Here is a 20,125-nt window from a genome sequence, read left to right on the forward strand (position 1 = left end):
TACAGCATATTTATTTATTTACTAGCTTATTGTTTCAAGCAAAGCTAATAATATGACACATTTTTATCTAAAACTACCATTTTGAAACCCTTCCAAAAAGACTACTTACATGCATATACTACACGCATACATACATACATACATCCATATGTATGCATTTTAGAATTAGGGCTCAATTAGCTCAGGCTTCCCTGGACTTGCCCATAATTTTCATCCACATATGTATGTATGTATGTACATACATGAATATATGAATGTACATACTTACCTATGTATGTATCATAATTCAAATTGTAAATTCCCTTTTTTTTATCTATTGCCACACAAAGAAAACAAAATGGCGTTACTGCCAGAACAAAAGCTTCCCCCCTGGTTCACATTTTATAATCTGCCTCAGGGGTAAACATGTGTGTATGTAGGTGGTCAACGTAAGGCAGCTGCTCCACTTGGATCATAAAGAGGGGCAAGTAAAAAAAACTATTGGACAACTGCAACTGCAGGAGCTGTGTATGTAAAATTGAAAATAAAGTCGTAAATAAAATAAGCCTAGAGAAATGTCGGCGACAACTTGGACTTGGTGGACTTGTCTCGCGAAAGACGTTGCCTTAGCAGTCAGCGGCGCTTCGTGTACCGCGTTTTTGGTATTCAAATGAGTCTAAATGAGTCTCTGCGGTCATGGCAGAGGCAGCTTTAAGCCAATTTTTTCTCTCGGTTACTTTAGTTTTTGTGCCTTTTTGCATGTTGCTTGGTCTTAATTCGCATATATTTCATGAATCAAGTCGAGTATGTGACATTTGTTTAATTTATATGTGAATGCGAAAGCGTAGCCATGGACCATGGGCAAATGACACACGCAAACAGAAATATATACATATATATTGTTAGCTATCAAGTAAAATAGATCATTTTGATGATCTTGCCAGAAATCCGGCTACCTCAAAAAGAGTCTGAGGCTAAGATGGTGGCGAAGGTGACGGTGGCGGTGGCGGTGGCGAAGGTGGCAGCCCAGACTTGAATAGTTACAACCGATGCAAACAAATGGCAAACTTAAGATACTTTGTCTATGTAAATGGTTTGTGATTTGAATTTCCTTTTGGCGCCGCCTGGCTCCTGGTCCCTGGTCCTGGTCCAGGGCAGTAACAGCATTCATTCGTTTGCCACACAGAAGTCGTGACTAATTACAGAAATTAAAACGCTGTAATTTAATTATGTATCTGCGATTTGTTATCGCTGGGCTTCAGTTCAGAGTCAGTTTAGCCCCTAAACAAATGCAACCTCCAAAGCGTTATCGCAATATCAATAGCAAAAAAAAGTCAATATGAAACTGGGTTTCTTACGTTTCCCGAAGGGAGGTGCAACATTGCATGAACTGCACCTCAGACACATAGAAGAGAAAAACAAAGTACAAGACACCTCAAAGAGTTGACAACTTTTCGGACAATACCTTGCTTATGGAGGGTCTTTTCGATTTCTTTTGAGATTAAGATATTTTGTGTATTGTTCCAGCATATTCTGTTCTTAATTTGAAATTCTTAGTATTTCATTGCATTTAGTATACGAACAAGTGTGACATGCAAATGATTTAAATCAATCAATCAATCGTACGGGCATTCAGAAATTTTCCACTTTGCGTTTCATTCACAAATTGCAAAATCTTCTAGGAATTTCGTTCCCCAATCATAAATATGTATTAGAAAACCTTCGATTCGATTTTTGTAGTTGAACTTATGCCAACTAAACCCAAAATGAACGAAAACTTCAAACTTTCAATATACAATTTAAATTCCCTAGCCATATATATATAGATATATACACATACGTATGTCTCTATCAGTACATATGTACGTATGTGTATCTATATAGATTTGATCTGTGAACCGATTTTTATTGCCTGCTTTGCAATTTTCTTGCTGCTTGTTTGTTTTTATTATGGACTGACTGTCTGTTCCGTGACTTTTCAACGAATTCGTTAAATGTGTTCATTCTCAGCCGTTTGCAATTATCATTACGAGGTAAATATCTCTATAAAAGTACGCAATGAAGATGATCCAACAAAAATATTACAAGAACAACATAATTTGGAAATATGTATGTACACACATGTATGCCAAATGAATTTCATTTGCATATTGATCAAGTTTTATATCAATAATTTGTCACCAAGTAAACTTTTACAGTGACCAGTCTCTGGTAGTAACTTACTACCCATAAAAATAAAGCCAAGTGAAAAACTGCACAGTGCAATCAAATCACGTTTATTTTTCAAACGCTCATAAGAGCGCGAAGCATTTTGTTTGTTATTTTGTATTTGACACCCGAATAGCGAGATAATCCCCCCCTTCCTTCTGAGCACCTGACTAGATGCTAGGCTTGGCTAGACCCCCCTCCTTCAGCGTCCTCAACTCTTTTGGGTTGGGTTAGGTTTTCGGCGCCTTTGTTGGTAGACGGCGATGCAGGCGGCCCCCAAACCCCAAGTTAAAATGTTTGCAATTCGTCGTCGTCGTCGTCGTCGTTCGCATTCAATGAATTTTGGCTAACTGTTGATTTTGTGGTTATTTCTATTCATGAGGGGAAAAGGGTATATACAACGGATCAATTAAGAGCCGTGCATGGGCCAACTCAATTTAGTTGGTGGTACCAGTTCACGGTTAGACACATCTTCCATAATGCCGCACGATTGCCGATAATGATGGGCAAAGAGAGAGAGAGACACAAAGAGACTGACTATAGGGGAAGAAGGTGGCTAGAAAAGGCGGAGGTATAGGTCGGCTGGGGCAATTTGCTGCAATTCATAATAACTGGGCCCGCTACCACCCACAGGGCGGTTGTTAGACTCGACTCGGCTGGCAACCACAGCGATGTGGCCAGGCTGGGTAACAGGGTGATGCCAATCAAGCCCAAGCCACCATAGTTGCCAAAGCCCCAGCCCAGCCCAGGCAAGGCAAGGCAAAGCAAGCCAGCAATAGCAATGGCAACGGTGTTCGCGTCGTCGTCGTCGTCATCATCATCATCGTCTCCAATCGAGGCGAGTCATAGAAAATTGCTGCAATTTTACATTTACAGCAATTGGACGCAAATGCGAATGGCCAGAACCAGCAACAACCACCACAAGAGGCCAGACAGAGACACACAAACACATACACACACACACACTCTGAGAGAGGATAACTGGGGGATAAGAAGAGGCAGAAAAATTGCAAATGTAAAAACATGAACTTAAAAATACATAATTGCATATTCCAACCCGGTCAGACTCCAACTCTAAATCCGAACTTCCAACTCCCAATTCCTAACTCCAATCAGACCAAGTCCCCCAGTTCGAGTTGGCCTGACAAACAAGCAAACGCTCATACGTCACGTTGATTGGAAGCTTGGCCACAGTGGTTGGAAACAGAATAATAACTAACAGGAACAACAACCGAGAAGAATTGTTCGTGAAAGTTTTTAAAAAAATATACATGACCATATCTGCATGAACAGCTAAAATCCTCTTGACCTCTTTGATTTCTCGTTGACTTAAAAACCACTGTGCCTTTGCTATAATTTGGCGGAAGGCGTCCCACTGACTGTAAATTCAAATTATACATACATATATACAGAGACTACAAAGTTTAGAAACAAACCTCCAAAGCACATGAACACTTTGCACTCTTCTCGCACGGATGGTGTAGGTTTTAGGGGTGTTGTGGTGGGGGAGGGGGATGGAGTGGTGAGGGGGTGGGGCAGCAAGCAATGAAAGGAAGACAAAATAAAATAGCAAAAACGTTTTGCATCCGCAATAATAGCAACAACAACAAAAGAAGACAAAAAAAATTCGAGGCAAATTTCATGACAGGCAAGTAATTTTGTTGTGATTTTTTGATTTGACCCAAACACTCGCCACACACACACATCCAATAGCAGACATTTATACACACTCGCACACACATACATTGAAAAGTGCAATTTTTTGTTGTTTTTTTTTTTTGGGGGGCCAGCCCCTTTGGTGTCTCGCTTCCACTTTCAGTTCGAATTCCGTCGACTCTTTTCAACTCTCGCGAACCGAACAAAACGGCAATTATGCCGCGTTTCTGCTTCCCAAATCGACCAAAAAAAAAAGATATATATGTACATATATATGTACATATGTATATAGATATGTTCGTTTGAACCGCTTAGATTTGGCATTAAAGCACCAACATTGGGTGGGTGGTTGCTTGGTATTAGGATTTTTGGGATTGATTGGACGAATGGGTAGGCGGTCCAACTATAGTTGGAGACCCACACACACTACATACTGTGTCCAGTTGATTTACAATGCAGCACAAAACGATGAATCGATGATTTCAACATGAGAAATTAGATCGAGTCGTCGATGTGTGGTACTCATCATCAGCAAACAGCATCAGCATCAGCATCGGCATCATGCAGCAGGCGGTGAGCATCAGGCAACAACATTGCCAACTGGCAAACAAATCACTGACGAGGCTGTAGCCGGAGCGTTGGGATTGGAAATTTTGCAAAATTGCTGCTGGGATTGCGGGGATTGTTGTAATTTGCTCTCTGCACTGCTCTGTAAAAATTGCTTGAAAGTTGACTCGCTTTTCCAGTGTCTGTTATTTTTTTTGTTTTTTCCTCCGTTTTTCATGTAATCGCCAATTCCACTCCACCCACTGCCTACTCCCCACTATCTCCATCACCCCCATTATGGCGGGGCAAAGCAGCCAAGCAGTAAATCGCGCTGACTACTGCAAAAGTCCACTCTGGCGGTCCCGCTCATTTTTAACGTCAGCAACATCACGACGGTTTACAGTGTTGCTGCTGCTGCTTAGAATCAATCCAGTTGGCCAAGATTACTTCACGTTCCGTTTTTCGTTTTTTGGTCAACACACACGCCCATGGGGCTGGTCCCACAAGTCCTCCGATTAATGCTTCATCATTTGCAATGGAGCCCAAACGCAAATTATCTGACAAGGCGTATTCTCAATGCTGCCTCAAGACTAGGCAATCATTGTCTCCAACGATGTATTCGAAAAATGTTTCAAAATATCATATAGTCTTCGTGAATATCGTTGTTTTGCACATAAGACATAAGAGTTTGGCCAGCAAGGATGATAATAGAGAAGATAAATCTCAATATGGGGTATGCCAAATTTTTGGGTTTGTACTAATCTTTAGCAAGTGTGCCGCGTATCACTACCTAAATAGAAAACCACAAACAAAAAGTAAATCAAATACAATGCCCTTTCAGAACAGAGCCAATTAATCTGGGCACTGTGCAATATTATGATAGTGTCGATTACTACTACTACAGGGACAAGAAAAGGGGACCGGCATTGACCCGCCCACCCAGCCATTGGTCGCCCCACGCACACACGTGTCCCAGGACCTACAAGACAAGATGTTGCTGCAGTAGCCAGTCTCCTTCTCATCGTTGTCGTTGTCGTCGTCAATGTGTCAACTAATCCTATGCATAATGTTGCCTAAATGCGAGCGCATGTCAAATGCCATAGACGACGACTCTGACGAAGTGCTGGGCCTCAAACAGAAGAAGTCTTAGTCGAATCTAAATCTGCCGCCGTCAAAATGCAAGGCGCAACATTTGGCGGCGGCTCAAACGAAACGGCGGAGGCTTTGCCACTGGCATTGCCCATTGTGTGTCGACCAAATGATGTGCCAAACTGACACTTGCAGATACACAAGATACGGGCAATACTCAAACACCATTAAGGAGTTTTGGCGACAAGGTGATGCGAAGTGCTGGGGGAGTACAAGAGAGTTGTACGAATGGAATGGCAGGCGGTGAGGCGGGACTGCATGCAGTCATCGCAAATTGTTGTTATTTTTATTTTTGTGACAATTTTCGGCAGCAGGAAATAATAAAAATGCAAACAAATCGTTAGATTTTTCCTATTGAAGTGTTTTTGTTGCTGTTGTTTTATCTGAGGTTGTTTTGTTGTAGTTGCCGTTGTTGTGGTTGTTATTGCTGTTGGTACATACATACATACATACATAGTTGTGTCGCTAGTGTCGTTAAGCCTGTTGTTTAGATGCAACAGTGGGTCGAATATGTAAACCTTTTTAGGAAAAGATTTAGCCAACGATGGCGAGATGAATGCAAAAGGGTTATTTTGAGAGACTGAGACTCGAAACTCTTTACCTCTTCCGGGGTAAAAAACCAAGTTAAAATCGTTAATAAAGTCATCATAATTTCATAAAAGAACACACAACAAACAATAACAACAAAACGATACAAAATATAATTAATTAACTGAAAACAAATATGTAAATTATAAAAGCTTTCAAAATCAATTAAATCCACAGGCCTCGAACGATAGTAGTTCCAAAATTTAACGACCCAAAATATCCATTCACACTACACACAACTGAATCAGCTCATGTATAAGTAGGTAGTAGGGTACATACACATATATACATATATATATACATACATATATGTATGTACAATATTTAAATCATATTGATTTTAAAGTTCAGCTTAAAAACGAACGAAATCGATTTTTGATTTATCATAAACCAACGCACCGCAGAGACTCGAAGACTCTTAAAAGCCAAACTAATAAAAAACTGGAAATGCAAAATTATAATTTATATTGATAGGAAAAAAATAAAATAAAAACCTCAAACTAGTGCATTAGACAGACATAAAGACCAGATATAACACGCGCTCCATACCGATATATACCCGAGATATGTATACATACATTAATAATTGGTTTGGTTGGCATTTTTTTAATGGTTTTCCATTTTGGTTAACCATTTTTCGGATCAAAGAAGAAGGCCTACGAACAACAGTTAAGTGAACGACACGTAGGTTGAACAAAGAAAATTTTTACATATATTTATTCGTTAAATAAAAATGACAAATTTGTTAATTAACATTAAATGGTTCAGTTTTTGGGTTTCAGATTTCAGGTTTCTGGCTCTCTGACAAAAATGATAACGCCAAATGTCACTTGAGTGACTTTCGAAAAATTTCCTTTTCCGATTAACCAAAAACAAAGAAAATAAAAAATGAAAAAAAAATGATTTCACATATAAATTTTTGAAAAAGCATTTAAAAATTGATAAACTTTATTTTTGTGTTGGTCAATTTGTTTCGCGCATATGTATATGTGTGTATGTATGTGCAGATGTATATAGGAACATGTATTTTTGGATAACATTGTTATTGTTGTTGTTGTTGTTGGGCATTAATAAATGTTAACTCATTAGTGGCGAAACGATAAATTAAATAAATATATATAAGCAAAAGACAAAAATATCATCAAAACGAAATATTGGCAGGCCATAAACTGATTTCCATATGATTTATATGGAGTATATACATATACCTACTATATATGTACATATTATATTTACTACATAGGTGTGTTTACCTTTATACATACACATATACAATGTATATCGACACGATTGTTGTTACTGCTGTTGTGTGGCGCATAACTTAATGACATTAATTATTTAATTATTTTTATTTATGCAATTTTCTATTTTTTTATTTCGTCGTGTTGAGTGGCTAAAGTGCCATAGGCCAATTTGTTGGGTTAATTCACATTTTTGGTATGGGGTATATTGACTGTAGCCGGAGCTTTACAATGTTTGAAAGTTCATGACTATATTCGAAATTGTTTTGTTCAATTTCACAAATTTCGTGTTCATAATTCGCCTTTTTGTTCAACACATTCTCAAAATTCAACGATTTTTCTCCAATTTGTTCACTTTGTCTGGTTAAAATTGTAGAGTAGCGACGCCTTCTCATGTAAGAACTTTGAATATTATGGTTTTATTTTGTTTTCGTATTCCATATTACTTAACAATTTAAAAAGGAAGGTAATTAATGGAGTACGTTGTATTGAAATTTGTTCACATTCCTATTTTGACCTATTTGAGGGCAATATTGTGGGCTTCTTCTAAGTTTCAAGGCCAGCAAATGAGCAAAGGACCACTGTGCTTCAAAAAATAACAATGATGATGACGTTTGGTCGTCGGCCGAGATATCAGAGAGAACCCCCCAAAAGCAGTTGGGTTTGAGTCAACTCAACTTTTCGTACCATTTAGAAGCCGCCTGAAAACGAAACCGAAGCCGGGCAATTTGTGCAATTTTTCCATGTTTAGATTGTTTTTGCCATGGGTGTGCGTGTGTTTTTCTTTTTGGTTGTGTTTTTCTGTTTGCTGTGTATTTGTTTTTATGCCAGCGATAAGCTCAAAGAGTGCCCATAACCATTCTCATATTATTTGTAAGGATTTTTGCATTTATTGCAAACGCTTTTCAAGGATTTGCTTCGGCGGAATGGAGCACAGCGACGTTCGAATATGGTGGTAGTAGTTTATCTTAATAGTTATCAGACCGATTGTTAAGCATTCAAGTTTATTTGTCGAGTAAAATGTTATGCCAACACAATATAAATGGAGACATAAACCGAAGGGGGAACCCAATTCAACTAAAAAAGTGACAAAACTGTTGAAATTTTTGTAAATAAACTGAAAGAATGGGAGCAACTGCCAAAGGACAGACCAATTACATGCATCAAATTAACATTAAACATGGCCAATAACTCAACGGAAAGATGCAACGAAGGCATGAAGGATAAAGAAACCTGAAAATTACTTGGCGTCAGAGGCGAAAGAAGGGATGTTCCTTTCTTTCTTCCTGTAATCCACACGTGAGGTGCTGACAGACAAGGGCAAATATAGGAATAGGGCGCTGTAGATGCCGGGAAAACGAATTTTTGAATGTTGTCGGTGCATTTATCATCATCATTTCAGTTTGCGCTAATTACTTTGTCGACATAAATACTCGAAATAATTTCTACATGCAGATGTTCACTGGATAAATAAATATGTATGTATATCGCATAAACTTTTAACCTTTCTCGTTCAATATGAAACCAGTTCAGAACATTCATCAACTTGCCTAACCGAAAACCAACCCACACTCAGACCTCGGAACTCCGCACTCAGAACTCAGCGGGTGATCGTCATTATAAAAAGATGACAAAGCGATGTCAACAAGAAATTTTTGTGATTAACGACAAACTGGAAAATGCCAAGCAACCAATTCGACAAAGATCAAGTCAAGATGACCAGAAGAATTATACATTTGCTTAGCCGACCTAACAATACCCTAAGCCTTTTCTTGATGAAACCCTATTTTGTCTACCATAACACCAATGTGTGTATGTATAGCTCAGCATACCCATTCTACACCTTTGGTCATGGGTATAGGAAGCGTTTCTTGTGCTGAAGGTGAAATATCAATTTAAAAGGCCATAAAAATATTTCATTTCATCGATATGATGATGGTTGATGATATTCCAACGTTTCGATTTCCAAAACTGGGAACTGAAAGATATTATGACCGATAAAATAAAAAAAACCTGAGAGAGACCAATCATTTTTATTATAGCCAAGATTAGTTTGAGCTCAGCTGAACTCGGCATCGGCTCAGTTTAGGTTGCTTACCACGAATTTCCAATGGTTCCTGAGAAATCTTGAATTGTCGATAAGGTTTTTTAGCCCCGAAATCAAAACACAAATTTGTTTATTAATTTTTCATAACTTAAATACATTAATATATTTATTTGTTTGCTTCTTTTTAAGTATTTTTTGTTTTTTTTTTTTTTTTTTTTGCTTTATTTATAGTTTTTGTATTCTTTCTGCTTTTTTCGTTTCATTCTTTTGTATTTTTGTTTTTTGGGCTTGCATAATAAATTATGAGACTAAATATGCTTATAAACAGTATATCCGAGAGAGATACCCTTTCCCCTGGGGGGTATCCCTACTTATCCATACATATGTATAGTTTAAATAATTGTTTATAAACTTACTTAGATTAGACATTTTTACGCTTAATCAATGAAAATCAAGTATAATGTACGTTGTGTGTGTGTGTGTGTGTGTGGCGATAGTGTGTTTGGAAAATTAATAACTAAATTTTTCATGCTTTCTCCATGGCAGCTACTAAAGACTAAATTAACTATATGAATGTACGATTTGTTTAAACTTTTCCTCTTTCGATTTGCCAGTTAAGTGATATGGAAAGCGTTTTGCCATTTCATTTTGTTTTTTTTTTTTTTAAGATTTTTTGTTTTTGTTTTATACATTTAATATCACAATTTCTCTTTTTTTTTTTTTTTTTTGTTGTTCTTTTTTTTGTATGTTTTTGTTCTTTGTATTGTTTGATTTCGAAATATGCCTGAAAGTGTGTGTGTGTCAAAGTGTATATACAGGGGGTAGCGGTGAGGGGGGATTGGCTTGGTGGGGGAGGGAAAAATTAAAATTAAAATATAATAAATCTAATTTACGAGTTATACATGTAGTAGGAAACAAAAGCCTAAAATTTATAGCGTGTCATATTATTGCACATTTTGAAATACATAAATATATATACTCATATGTATGCATCTGTATGTATACATACATACATCTGTATATGGAGTGAGTGTGTAAGAGTGTGTGTTGAAAGGTTGGTTAACCATTTATCATATACACATACATCAGATATTTATGTACATATATATTTATTTATTGTATATATATATAACTTTTGTTGCTGGTTGTTTTAAATTCGAATTTTGATTTCTTTTTACTATACGCCGTCTCTGGTACTCCTCTGATTCTGTCTCTATATATCTGATTTGTGAATTCTGATTCTGCTCGATTTTTGTTGGGTTTTTCTATAGCTTTTGGTTTTTTTTTTCTGGGGCCATGAAACGCTATCAGTCTCTAGTCTGGTTTTGTTTAGCTCTGGGAGGAAAATTGCTTTTAATGCATCTTTGGATACGATTCATTTCTTGTTTCTTCTTCTGGATAATTTCCTCTATGATTTCTGCTCATAAAAACATTGTTTATGAAAGAAAAATCGATGAAAAGAAGATTTCACATTGCCCATTTCAATCTTATTCTTTTTTTTTTTTTTTTTTTTTTTTTTTGATTTTGAAAAAACAACAATCAAATAATATTTTTGTGGGCAAACACAATTTATAAATATCGGAAAAAGATTTGTTTATAACATTCGAGCCCCGCTCCTCGTTTGCCTTACGCTTTTCATGTTTCTTATTTACCCTCTTGAGATCATATTTGGTTCTTTTATATTTGGGATTTACCTAATCGCGTTCATCGCTCGAGTCATTCATCTAAAAAGACAAGAACAAAATGGAGAAAACAATTAGGTATAGTCGAGTGTGTTAAATTTAGGAGGCATTTGGTGTGTGAAGGGGTGGGGGGGGTTTTAGTTTGGTCTTTGACTCATTGAAAAACTTACATTTCACTGCGCGATTTCTAAAAGTTTCCTGTTCCATATCTCGAATTTTGTGGGTTAACATATGCTGTTTCAGATTGCCCTGGAATTGGGAGGAAAACAGAAATCGTTTTGGTTAGTTCTTTGAAATTTCTTTTAAGGATTCTTGAATCCTTGAATTGACGGAACAGGAAAAAGGTCAAATTGATTGTGATTGATGGGAATGCCAATTTAATATTTAAGAACTGAAAACGAAAACTCACCTTGGTGGTAAAACCGCGATCACATATATTGCACTTGAAGGGTCGTTCCTTGGTGTGGCTCCTGTAGTGAATCTCGAGCGCCGAATGGCATGGGAATGTCTTATAGCAGATGCCGCACGTGGTGCTGCCGCGAACACCACTCAAGGCCAACGGATTGAAAGGAGCCGCTGGCATCACCGACTGGGCAATCTGATTCATAGCATTGCACATATTCTGAGTCGTTGAGGGGGGGAAACAGCGGAAGATTTGGGAACATGCCAAATGGAGGTCGTGCGCCCATCAGCGGATTAGGTGGCTGCGTTGATTGGTTGGACGATGGACTGCCAGGCTGCGGGGGTGTCTGTTGTCGCTGGGCGGCAGCAGCAGCTGCTGCAGCCGCAGCGGCTGCCGCTTTTTGCTGCACTTCCTGCGCCTCGCGTCGCAGTTGCTCTTGATGCTGCTGATGTAGAGCGGCGGCATGCTGTTGCATCTGATGATGATGCAGAGCGGCGGCTTGTTGCTGCATAAGATGCTGATGTTGCTGCTGCAAATGGTGTTGCAATCCCGGAGGCAGGCAATCCAAGGCCACAGAAGGAGGTAGAGGAGCAGCGCTAGCACTAGGGCTTCTTCGGGATTCGGCTGGATGCATAGGGAGGGACACTGGCGATTGGGTTTTGTCTTTACGGTCACTAGAAGGCGGAGAGGTGGATAAGTTGGTTGAAGGTGGGGCGGCAGCAGCCCGTGGTGTTAGATCCAGGGCGCCCTGTGATACATCCGAGCGTGCTGGCGATAAGCTAGGGTTTGGCTGCGATGTGGGACTGTTGGGTGCCGAAGTGGAACCCACAGAATTGGCTTGGGTGTTTACCACTCCGCTAGCATCTATGCGTAGCTTTTGCTCAAAGAGCAGAGACTTAAAATCGTCCCCGGAACGTGGACGTTCTCCACCTTCCTCTGCCAAGTGGCTGTTAGACAAATGCTCCGATGACACATCGTCGTCGAAGTCATCTCCACAATCCATATTGTCATCCAAATCACCCTGAGAGGACTCCGAGCCTAAAGCGACTCCGTTATGATGAGCGGCCATGTGGCCACCAGGATGTACTTGACCTGCAGCAGCACTTCCTGGACTGCCACCTGGCATGGCGCCAAAGTGGAATGCGGCCGCTGCAAATGGATTCATAAAGTGTCCCGGCATCATGGATGGCGGTGGATCTCGGATCTCAGCCGCCTGTATCTGCTCTGGCGTTAAATCGGTGGGTTCTCCCGTATGGAGACGAATATGTTGTTGTAATACCAGGGCATTCGAATACTTCTTGTGGCACACGGGACACTGGTGAAAGTTCCTCATGGGAGGACGAATCTTGTGCACCGCCATATGTGTCTTCAGGTTGCCCTTGGTGGTAAAGGCTCGTCCGCAGATCCGGCATTTGAATGGCCGTTCTCCGGTATGAGTACGATAATGCATTTGGAGGGCGCTTTTGCATGACAGAACCCGATCGCATACCACACACTGGTTGGGATCACTGATCTTCTTGTTTTTCATCAGTTCCTTAAGCTTCATTGTTTCCGATGTGTTGGAGACTTCAATGAAATTCTCCCAGGAGTTGTCATTGCTATGCGGACGCGGCAGAAGAGCTGCCATTTCATGTTTGATTGGATTAAAGAAGGGTGAGCGTGGAATGTGTGCGTGACCACCATGGGGTCCCATTGGCGGTGGTCCTGAGGCTGGCGATCGAATAGGGGAATGATGTTCGGGAGAGAGAGTTTTACTTCCGACGGCGCTGGTGAAATTGAGAGGAAACCTTTCGTTGAAAAAATCCTCACGGTGTGGCGGCATAGTTGGAGGCAACTGTCCCGGCGTAGGCAAGTGATCCAAATGCATTTGAGATTTTGGCGAGGGTTGTGGATTTATAATGGCGGGAGGTTGTATTGGTTGCATCACTGGCGGATATGCTGGAGGCAGTTGATGGGGATGATGCAGGTGGTGATGAGGATTTTGAAGAGGTCGCTGACTGGGCGACTTAGGAGCAGGAGGAGGTGTTGAATCTCTACGATCTAATTCCCGATCATTTTCGCTATCGTCCTCTACACGTTCCTCTTTGATTCTTACCTCTAACGGCAGAGGCTCTGGCTCCAACTCGGAATCATTTCCAGACGCTGCTGCTGCTATTGAAGCCGCTTCGTCTTCTTCCCTTTGCTGCTCACTGGTTTCCTTTTCCTCGATTATTTCCGTTTTCACTGGAATAACCATATCCTCATCATCGTCTCTCGGTGAACTGGGACCCGACGACTTACTCAAATCAGTAGGCATCTCCTGGCTAGGTTTCAGTTGCGTCATTTGGGGGAAAAAGGGATGAGGCAAATTAGCAGGATTGCCACCCAACGACTTTAATATATCCATAGGTGAGCGATACAGTCCGGGAAAAGCAGGCGTTGCCGAATAGCTAACTGGCAAGGACTGCTGCTGCTGTGGTGCAGTACTGGCTGAACTGGGGGCGGGTGATTGGGTGGGTGAGCTATCTGGGGACATCTGGTCGAGCAGGGGCGGATGAAATTTGTCCATATGCTCGGGTATGGGAGTAGCATTCATAGGAACATGCGGAAACTTCTGCGCATGTCTCTGGAAGTGCACTTTCAAATTGCCTTTGGTGGTGAATCGACTGCCGCAAACATTGCACTTAAAGGGTCGTTCTCCGGTGTGGGAACGTATATGGATCTGCAGGGCCGAGTCGGAGCCAAACACTTTGCCGCAATAGCGGCATCGGTGCTTAAAGAAGGGCTCATTTCTATTCTTACCATCCCCGTTTTTGTCTCCAAAAGCAAAATCATCCGCCATGTTGTTGGCCAGGATACCTTGGGAGGCGGAATCTAGAACCTCTTGGGCGCGCTTCTGCAAAAGATCGAGGGAATTCGCTGGAGCGGCTAAGTGATCATCATGATTGGTGATGATACTTGAAGCCAAGTCGGAGCCAAATGGTAACGGCATGTTCTCCATATCCTTGAGCTTAGCTAAAGTCTCCTGAGTGGATTCAATTCGTCGACTAGGCTGTTGCGCTCCATTTTTACGCTCCTCCTCCCCTTCTTCTGCCTCTGTCTCCTGCCTTCGTCTTTTTAAGGACTCTCCCTCTACAGGAGATCCATCCCTCAGGGGAACTCCTGCATTGATCAAATGCTGACGAGCCTTAGCCTCGGCCATGCGAGCCTCTGCTTTTTGGCGTAGCTCCATGTCGGCTATGCGCTCCTCTTCTTCATATGTGTCTGTCTCCTGTTCTTCTCTTTCTTCTTCTTCATCTACTTCCCGCTCCTCGTCCTCCTCCTCTTCGTCGCTCTGTTTTGTCTGTTGATTCAAAGCCAGTTGAGACTGCAACTGTTGGATCAATTGAATCTGGAATAGTTGTTGCTGTTGCAGATTGAACAGCGTCTGCTGGAGAAAGGCCAACTGCTTCATGGCCGTCTCATTATCGGCACCGGTGGAGCCGTTTGCAATGGTCTTGGCCGCGAATTGGGCTATGGCCATTTGCATGTTTTGAATGGCCTCCAAAGTGACAGGCGCAGCTCCAGGCGAGGCTGCTGCTGCTGCAGCCGCTGCAGCTGCTGCGTTCGCAACTGATGTAGGAGTCGGTGTGGTGGATGTGGTGATCTCTGATTTTTCTGAAGCATTCAATGGAGCAGTTGGCTCTTCTTGATCCTGCTCAGACATTTCTATGTCCACTTCCACATTCTTTTCCTTAGCTTCTTCATGACTGTCCTTGGGTGTATTCGGTCTGGTGGACTCCTCCTCCATGCTGGTTATAACAGCAGGCTTTGTCATGACCGAAACTTTGTTATTATTATCCTCAATAGTCCCCTCCTCCTCCGCCAGATTGGCATTATCTTCGACAAACTGTTCTGGTAATTGTTTAGTCTCTAATTTAGTATCTTCGCCTTCTTCTTTACTTTTCACTGTATTGTTAGATGACATCTCCAAGTCCAAGTGACGCTGCGGACTTCTACGACTGGGACTGGCATTAGATGTGGCTGTTGTCACTGGCGAGCAAGCGCCATTCTCTTCCTGATCAGAACTGGCTATGTCTGAAAAACACATAATAACAATAGGATATAAGTTACGAGAAAGAAAAGCCTACGCAAGGGAGCTCAAATATTTTAAACTAAATGGAAGGTTCTAGTTTGTTTTCAAAAAAATGACTTAAGTAAATGTGCCTACTAATTCACTTGTAACCTCATTGTGCCTTATTGTGTGGTGTGTGTGCCACTGTGGCATGTTGCTGGGGCAGTGGCAACATAACACCAAAATAGACAACTCTTGCCGGTTTCCCGATAAGTACCAGCTCCTCTGTTTTCCCCGCCATCTCACCCCCTGCATGTGCAATTGCATATATGTATGTATGACTTAATCGCCGACAATTGTTCATTGCAATGCGTTGGAGATGGCCAAGATGACGATGACGATGGCGATGATGACGATCTTGGCTGAATGCAATTGCATTTTCTTGTTACAACTTGGATTTGCTCGTAAACAATTAGCTCTTTCCAGCTGATTCTCAATAAGCAGTTGACATGTGTTGCTTTTTTGCTTTAGATTAATTAAAACACAATGAAATATATAAAAAAGCAAAGAGAAAACAAAAAGTGCTGACCAAATCAAGTCGGCTAAATAAATTCCGAACAACTTTGGCAATTTCTCTTTCGCCCCTCTGCACAAGCAGGCCATAAAATATAATTTATGTAGACAAAACCAGCCGATACTATACTATCCTATCTACACATCTACCTACCCATAATAAAGCATATTTCTGCACAAAAATCAAACGAGTTGGGCAACTTTTTGTCGCACAGATCCAATAAGCGAACGGGAAAGAGACAGAAGCACTGGCAACTGGTCTCCTCATCGTGGCGGCCTATCAGCAACATTTGCATATCAATCGCATTAATATCATTTTCAATATTTCTTTTAAAGAGCGAATATGACGATGAAATAACTGAAAGTTCCTCCTAACAATTGTCTCGATCAAATAAATTTTACCCATAACCACTTGGAAAAATTTCATATTAATGCGACTGAAAGTTCTACTGAGTTTAATAATTTAATTAACTAAGATTTAAATTAAACTGGCTTGTCATGATTGGAATGGAATATTGTTTTATGGTTTTATTTTTGATTCTGCTAAAGTTCTGTGTCATTGTCTGTTTTTTCTCTCTCTGCAATTTCCAAATGGCTGCACATTTGTTTCACCTTTTGACGTTTGTGTCAAACATTTGCATATTTTGCCTACTATGCGATGATGTGGTACGATAAAATGATAAATTGAATATATACACACATATGTATGTATGTGTCCGATACAAAACAATGAACGAGAAGTCAAATGTATGCAGTTCATAGGGGGATCATTTAATTTTCTGAATTTTCGATTGGCATAAGCTATTTGTATATTCAATATTTAAGTGTACTAAGTTTATACAAAGTTTATACCTCAAAATGCTTAGTTCTTGTATTTTTACATTGATTAAGATACAATCGATCAGTTGAAGAATTAGTTTGAAAATGTTATTTAACCTGTTTTTCCGGTTGCTCTAATTTCAAAATTTATTCATAATGTTCCTATAAAAGTCAACAAATTACAACCGTTCTCCTTGTTTATTAAATAATTCTTTTAAAACTAAAATGATTCGTGTTTTCGAAAGTGGCCAATTTAATAAGCAATTTTCTTTCCATTTAAATTTAATTAGTTAAGAATTTGAAGCTAAAGCTAATTCGAATTTTACTTAATTTGCCACATAATTGAATTAATTTTAATTAATTTCTAACAACGAAAAATAAACATAAAATGGCTTGCTCTTTCCATTAAAAAAAAAAAAAAAAAAAAAAAAAAAAAAAAAGAAACCCAAAAAATTGATTTGCTGAAAGCCAAAATGGGGCCGCCGCTTCGAATAAAATTTACGAGCCAAAACATTGAAACGAAACGAAAAAAAATATATATTTTGTTGGAACTTATATATACAATATACATATGTATATATAGTCGCTTTTTGACATGTGGTTGAGGTTTTTAATGACAATTTATAAATTGCTGACAATGATTAACTAAGTGTGATAATGATTATGATTGTGAATAGTTTGAGGAGAACAGCAACTACAATATAGGAAATGCCTTAACTAAATATAATCTATTCAGAGCTGCTTGGGTTCATTTACGCATTTCGTGTGGATATATTTTAGAGCAAATTTACTGCATCTATAACAGGAGATAAATTTATGGGTTGACTTAATCCACCTTTAACTTGTACAATTAAATTTATATCTATATACAAGATATATGTCTGTATATGTTAAAAATATATAGAAAAAACAATGAGAAACATAATTTCCTGTGGTCTTCACATTTCACAATTTCATATTTATTTATCTATACTATATACAGACATTTCTTTCGGTTAGACGAAGATTTATATTATCTTCAAAAAGGCACACAGATTCAATATTGTATTTCTGAATATATAGATCGCCCACGCGCTCGATTTAGGGCCAGGGAGGAAGTGAGACAACTAATTGTTAAGGTGGAACTAAAATAAAATCAAAGTAAATCAAAGTCAAAAGTAAAAAAAATAAAAGGCAAAGCCAATGCCCTCAAACTGAGCCTCTCCCCCCTCTATCTCTTTCTCTCTCTGACTCTCTCTCGCTGGCTGCCTCTATCTCCTTTCTCTTTCGCAGTCTTAACGTATCCATCTTGCCTGTTTGTTTATTGTTATTGTAAATTTAACAATTTTATTACCAAATGACTTAACCATGTTTTGACTTAAACGCGAAAATGTTCACTTTGCCGTCGACGACGCCGCCTGTCTAACTGCCAAAAAAATTATTGCTCACATTACAATTAATTTTAATTAATTAAAATAACATTCAGTTATCAATAAATAAATATTCAAATCTTTGCCTTAAAAATACACTCGGAAAAAGTGGATTATATGACATTTAACTGCACCAATTCTTATTGGCAATAACGTGAGTGAGAAAATATTTGAAATCTTGACAGGTTATGGTTTCCTTCACTGGCATTATCTATTTGTGATTTTATATAGTTTGCACATTGAATACTTTTAATATCCTGTGCTCTACAATTTCTACATTCACAAAGTAAACAAATTTGTGAGCAATCTAAAAATGGAGCTCTTTTTGATAGATTGATTTGAAAATAGCAAATTTTCTGTAAATTCCAGCCTTCACTTTGGTTAAAATATCCGTTTCAATAACAATAATTGCATATAGAGGCATACACACCTATATACATAGTAGGTACTGCTTAGTCTTGTCTCACTGTCGCACAGTCGCTGCTAGTTGGCGATCGCTTTTGCATAGATATCAATTCAATTCAATTGTGATCAATTTGTTTTCATTTCACACACACAAACACTCTTCTTTTATTTATTTTTGCCGTCGGCACCTGGCACCCGTCTAAAGATGTTGGCACAAGGTTTTTATTAACTTGTAGTAGGATTGTTTGAATACATTTCAGGTTCCGTATGTGTACATTATATATGAGATGTATTTGATATTATGATTTGGTTATAGCAAATCTAATTAGAAGTTAAAGACGGCACCGCGCGTTACGTTGTTCTGCTCACAGTCGCATTTTTGTCGCTTCTCTCTCGGTCGACGAACGTTACAGCACGCGTGTCGAAATTACACTGACCAAAATGGTAGCTCGTACTATTTAGGAATTATACGAATTATTTTCAAATATTTTTCGATTTTTTCAGAACGAAATTTCCTACAATTTCGAGCGCGCACGACTTCTCTGCTTGAAAACAAAAACAACACTAACGGAACAAAATTCGACATCGAAAAATAGCGCCTCGCGATTGCTCGTGCTCGTGCTGGTTCGGGACCGGTCTTTTGCGCATACTCTCTCTCTCTGTTTTGGGACGTGGGTATATGCTGGTGTGATTGTAGTGGTGTGAGTGTGCGGTAGTGTGTGTGAATTTTTATTATTACTGCTGCTAGCTCGCTCACATTTCATATAATTTTGCTCTCTTTCTCTCTCGCACACACACCATCATAATTTTTATTAAATTTCGCTGCCGCAGCGCCATTGTCCATCTCTCTTGCGCTTGTGAGGCGCAAGTGTTGCTGTTACTGTTGCCATCGACCTCTTACCCGTCCTATTGCGCTCTCCCTCACACTTGCAGTGGCATCTATGTGTGTGCTTACCTGGGCATTTATGAAACTTGTTCGAAAAATTATGAGCCATGGAGAGAACAAAAAAAGACATACGAACTTCGGTGTTCGGCTGCGTTCGGTTCACTTCCTTCCGCCTTTTGGTCGTCTATCTCTGTCGCTCATACCGTGCCTCTCCCTCCCACTCCCTGACAAGGCTGTCGTTGTCTATCTCGCTTGCTCTTGATTAATAATTTATCATAATTCATATGCAGCAACTGGTTCCCCACCTTCTTAGCAGTTGGCCCTTTTTTCTCTGCCACCATCTCTTTCACTTGCACTCATGCGCCTGACCATTTGTTGCGTGCCTCTAGCTCTCACTGTTTCTCTCCTGCTCTTGCGCGCTTTCGTCTCAGTTATGAGTTACCCCACACACACACAAACACACACCCCCTCCCAATAAACTCGTGTTATTGCTATTGTTGT

The 20,125-nt window shown here is 39.7% G+C and overlaps 2 protein-coding genes across 2 annotated transcripts in view; one reads left to right on the forward strand and one right to left on the reverse strand.

The window, feature by feature from the left end:
• Nucleotides 1-2,911, forward strand: part of LOC137580890 (angiopoietin-related protein 6-like) — a 42,827-nt gene extending 39,916 nt beyond the window's left edge. The window contains exon 3 of the mRNA XM_068295036.1: nt 2,821-2,911. Within this exon, the coding sequence (XP_068151137.1) occupies nt 2,821-2,911 (91 nt within the window). The remainder of the gene's footprint in view (nt 1-2,820) is intronic.
• A 6,716-nt stretch (nt 2,912-9,627) lies between these two features.
• On the reverse strand, nt 9,628-19,276 carry salm (spalt major). The gene is given in 5 exon segments (XM_068295381.1): nt 9,628-11,138; nt 11,267-11,345; nt 11,506-11,739; nt 11,741-15,555; nt 18,764-19,276. Coding segments are annotated over 5 exon segments (4,146 nt in total). The 5' UTR covers nt 18,774-19,276; the 3' UTR covers nt 9,628-11,130.
• Between the last annotated feature and the right edge of the window lie 849 nt (nt 19,277-20,125).

This window comes from Drosophila tropicalis, unplaced genomic scaffold, assembly GCF_018151085.1.
Source record: "Drosophila tropicalis isolate 14030-0801.00 unplaced genomic scaffold, ASM1815108v1 contig_845, whole genome shotgun sequence".
NCBI lineage: Eukaryota > Metazoa > Arthropoda > Insecta > Diptera > Drosophilidae > Drosophila > Drosophila tropicalis.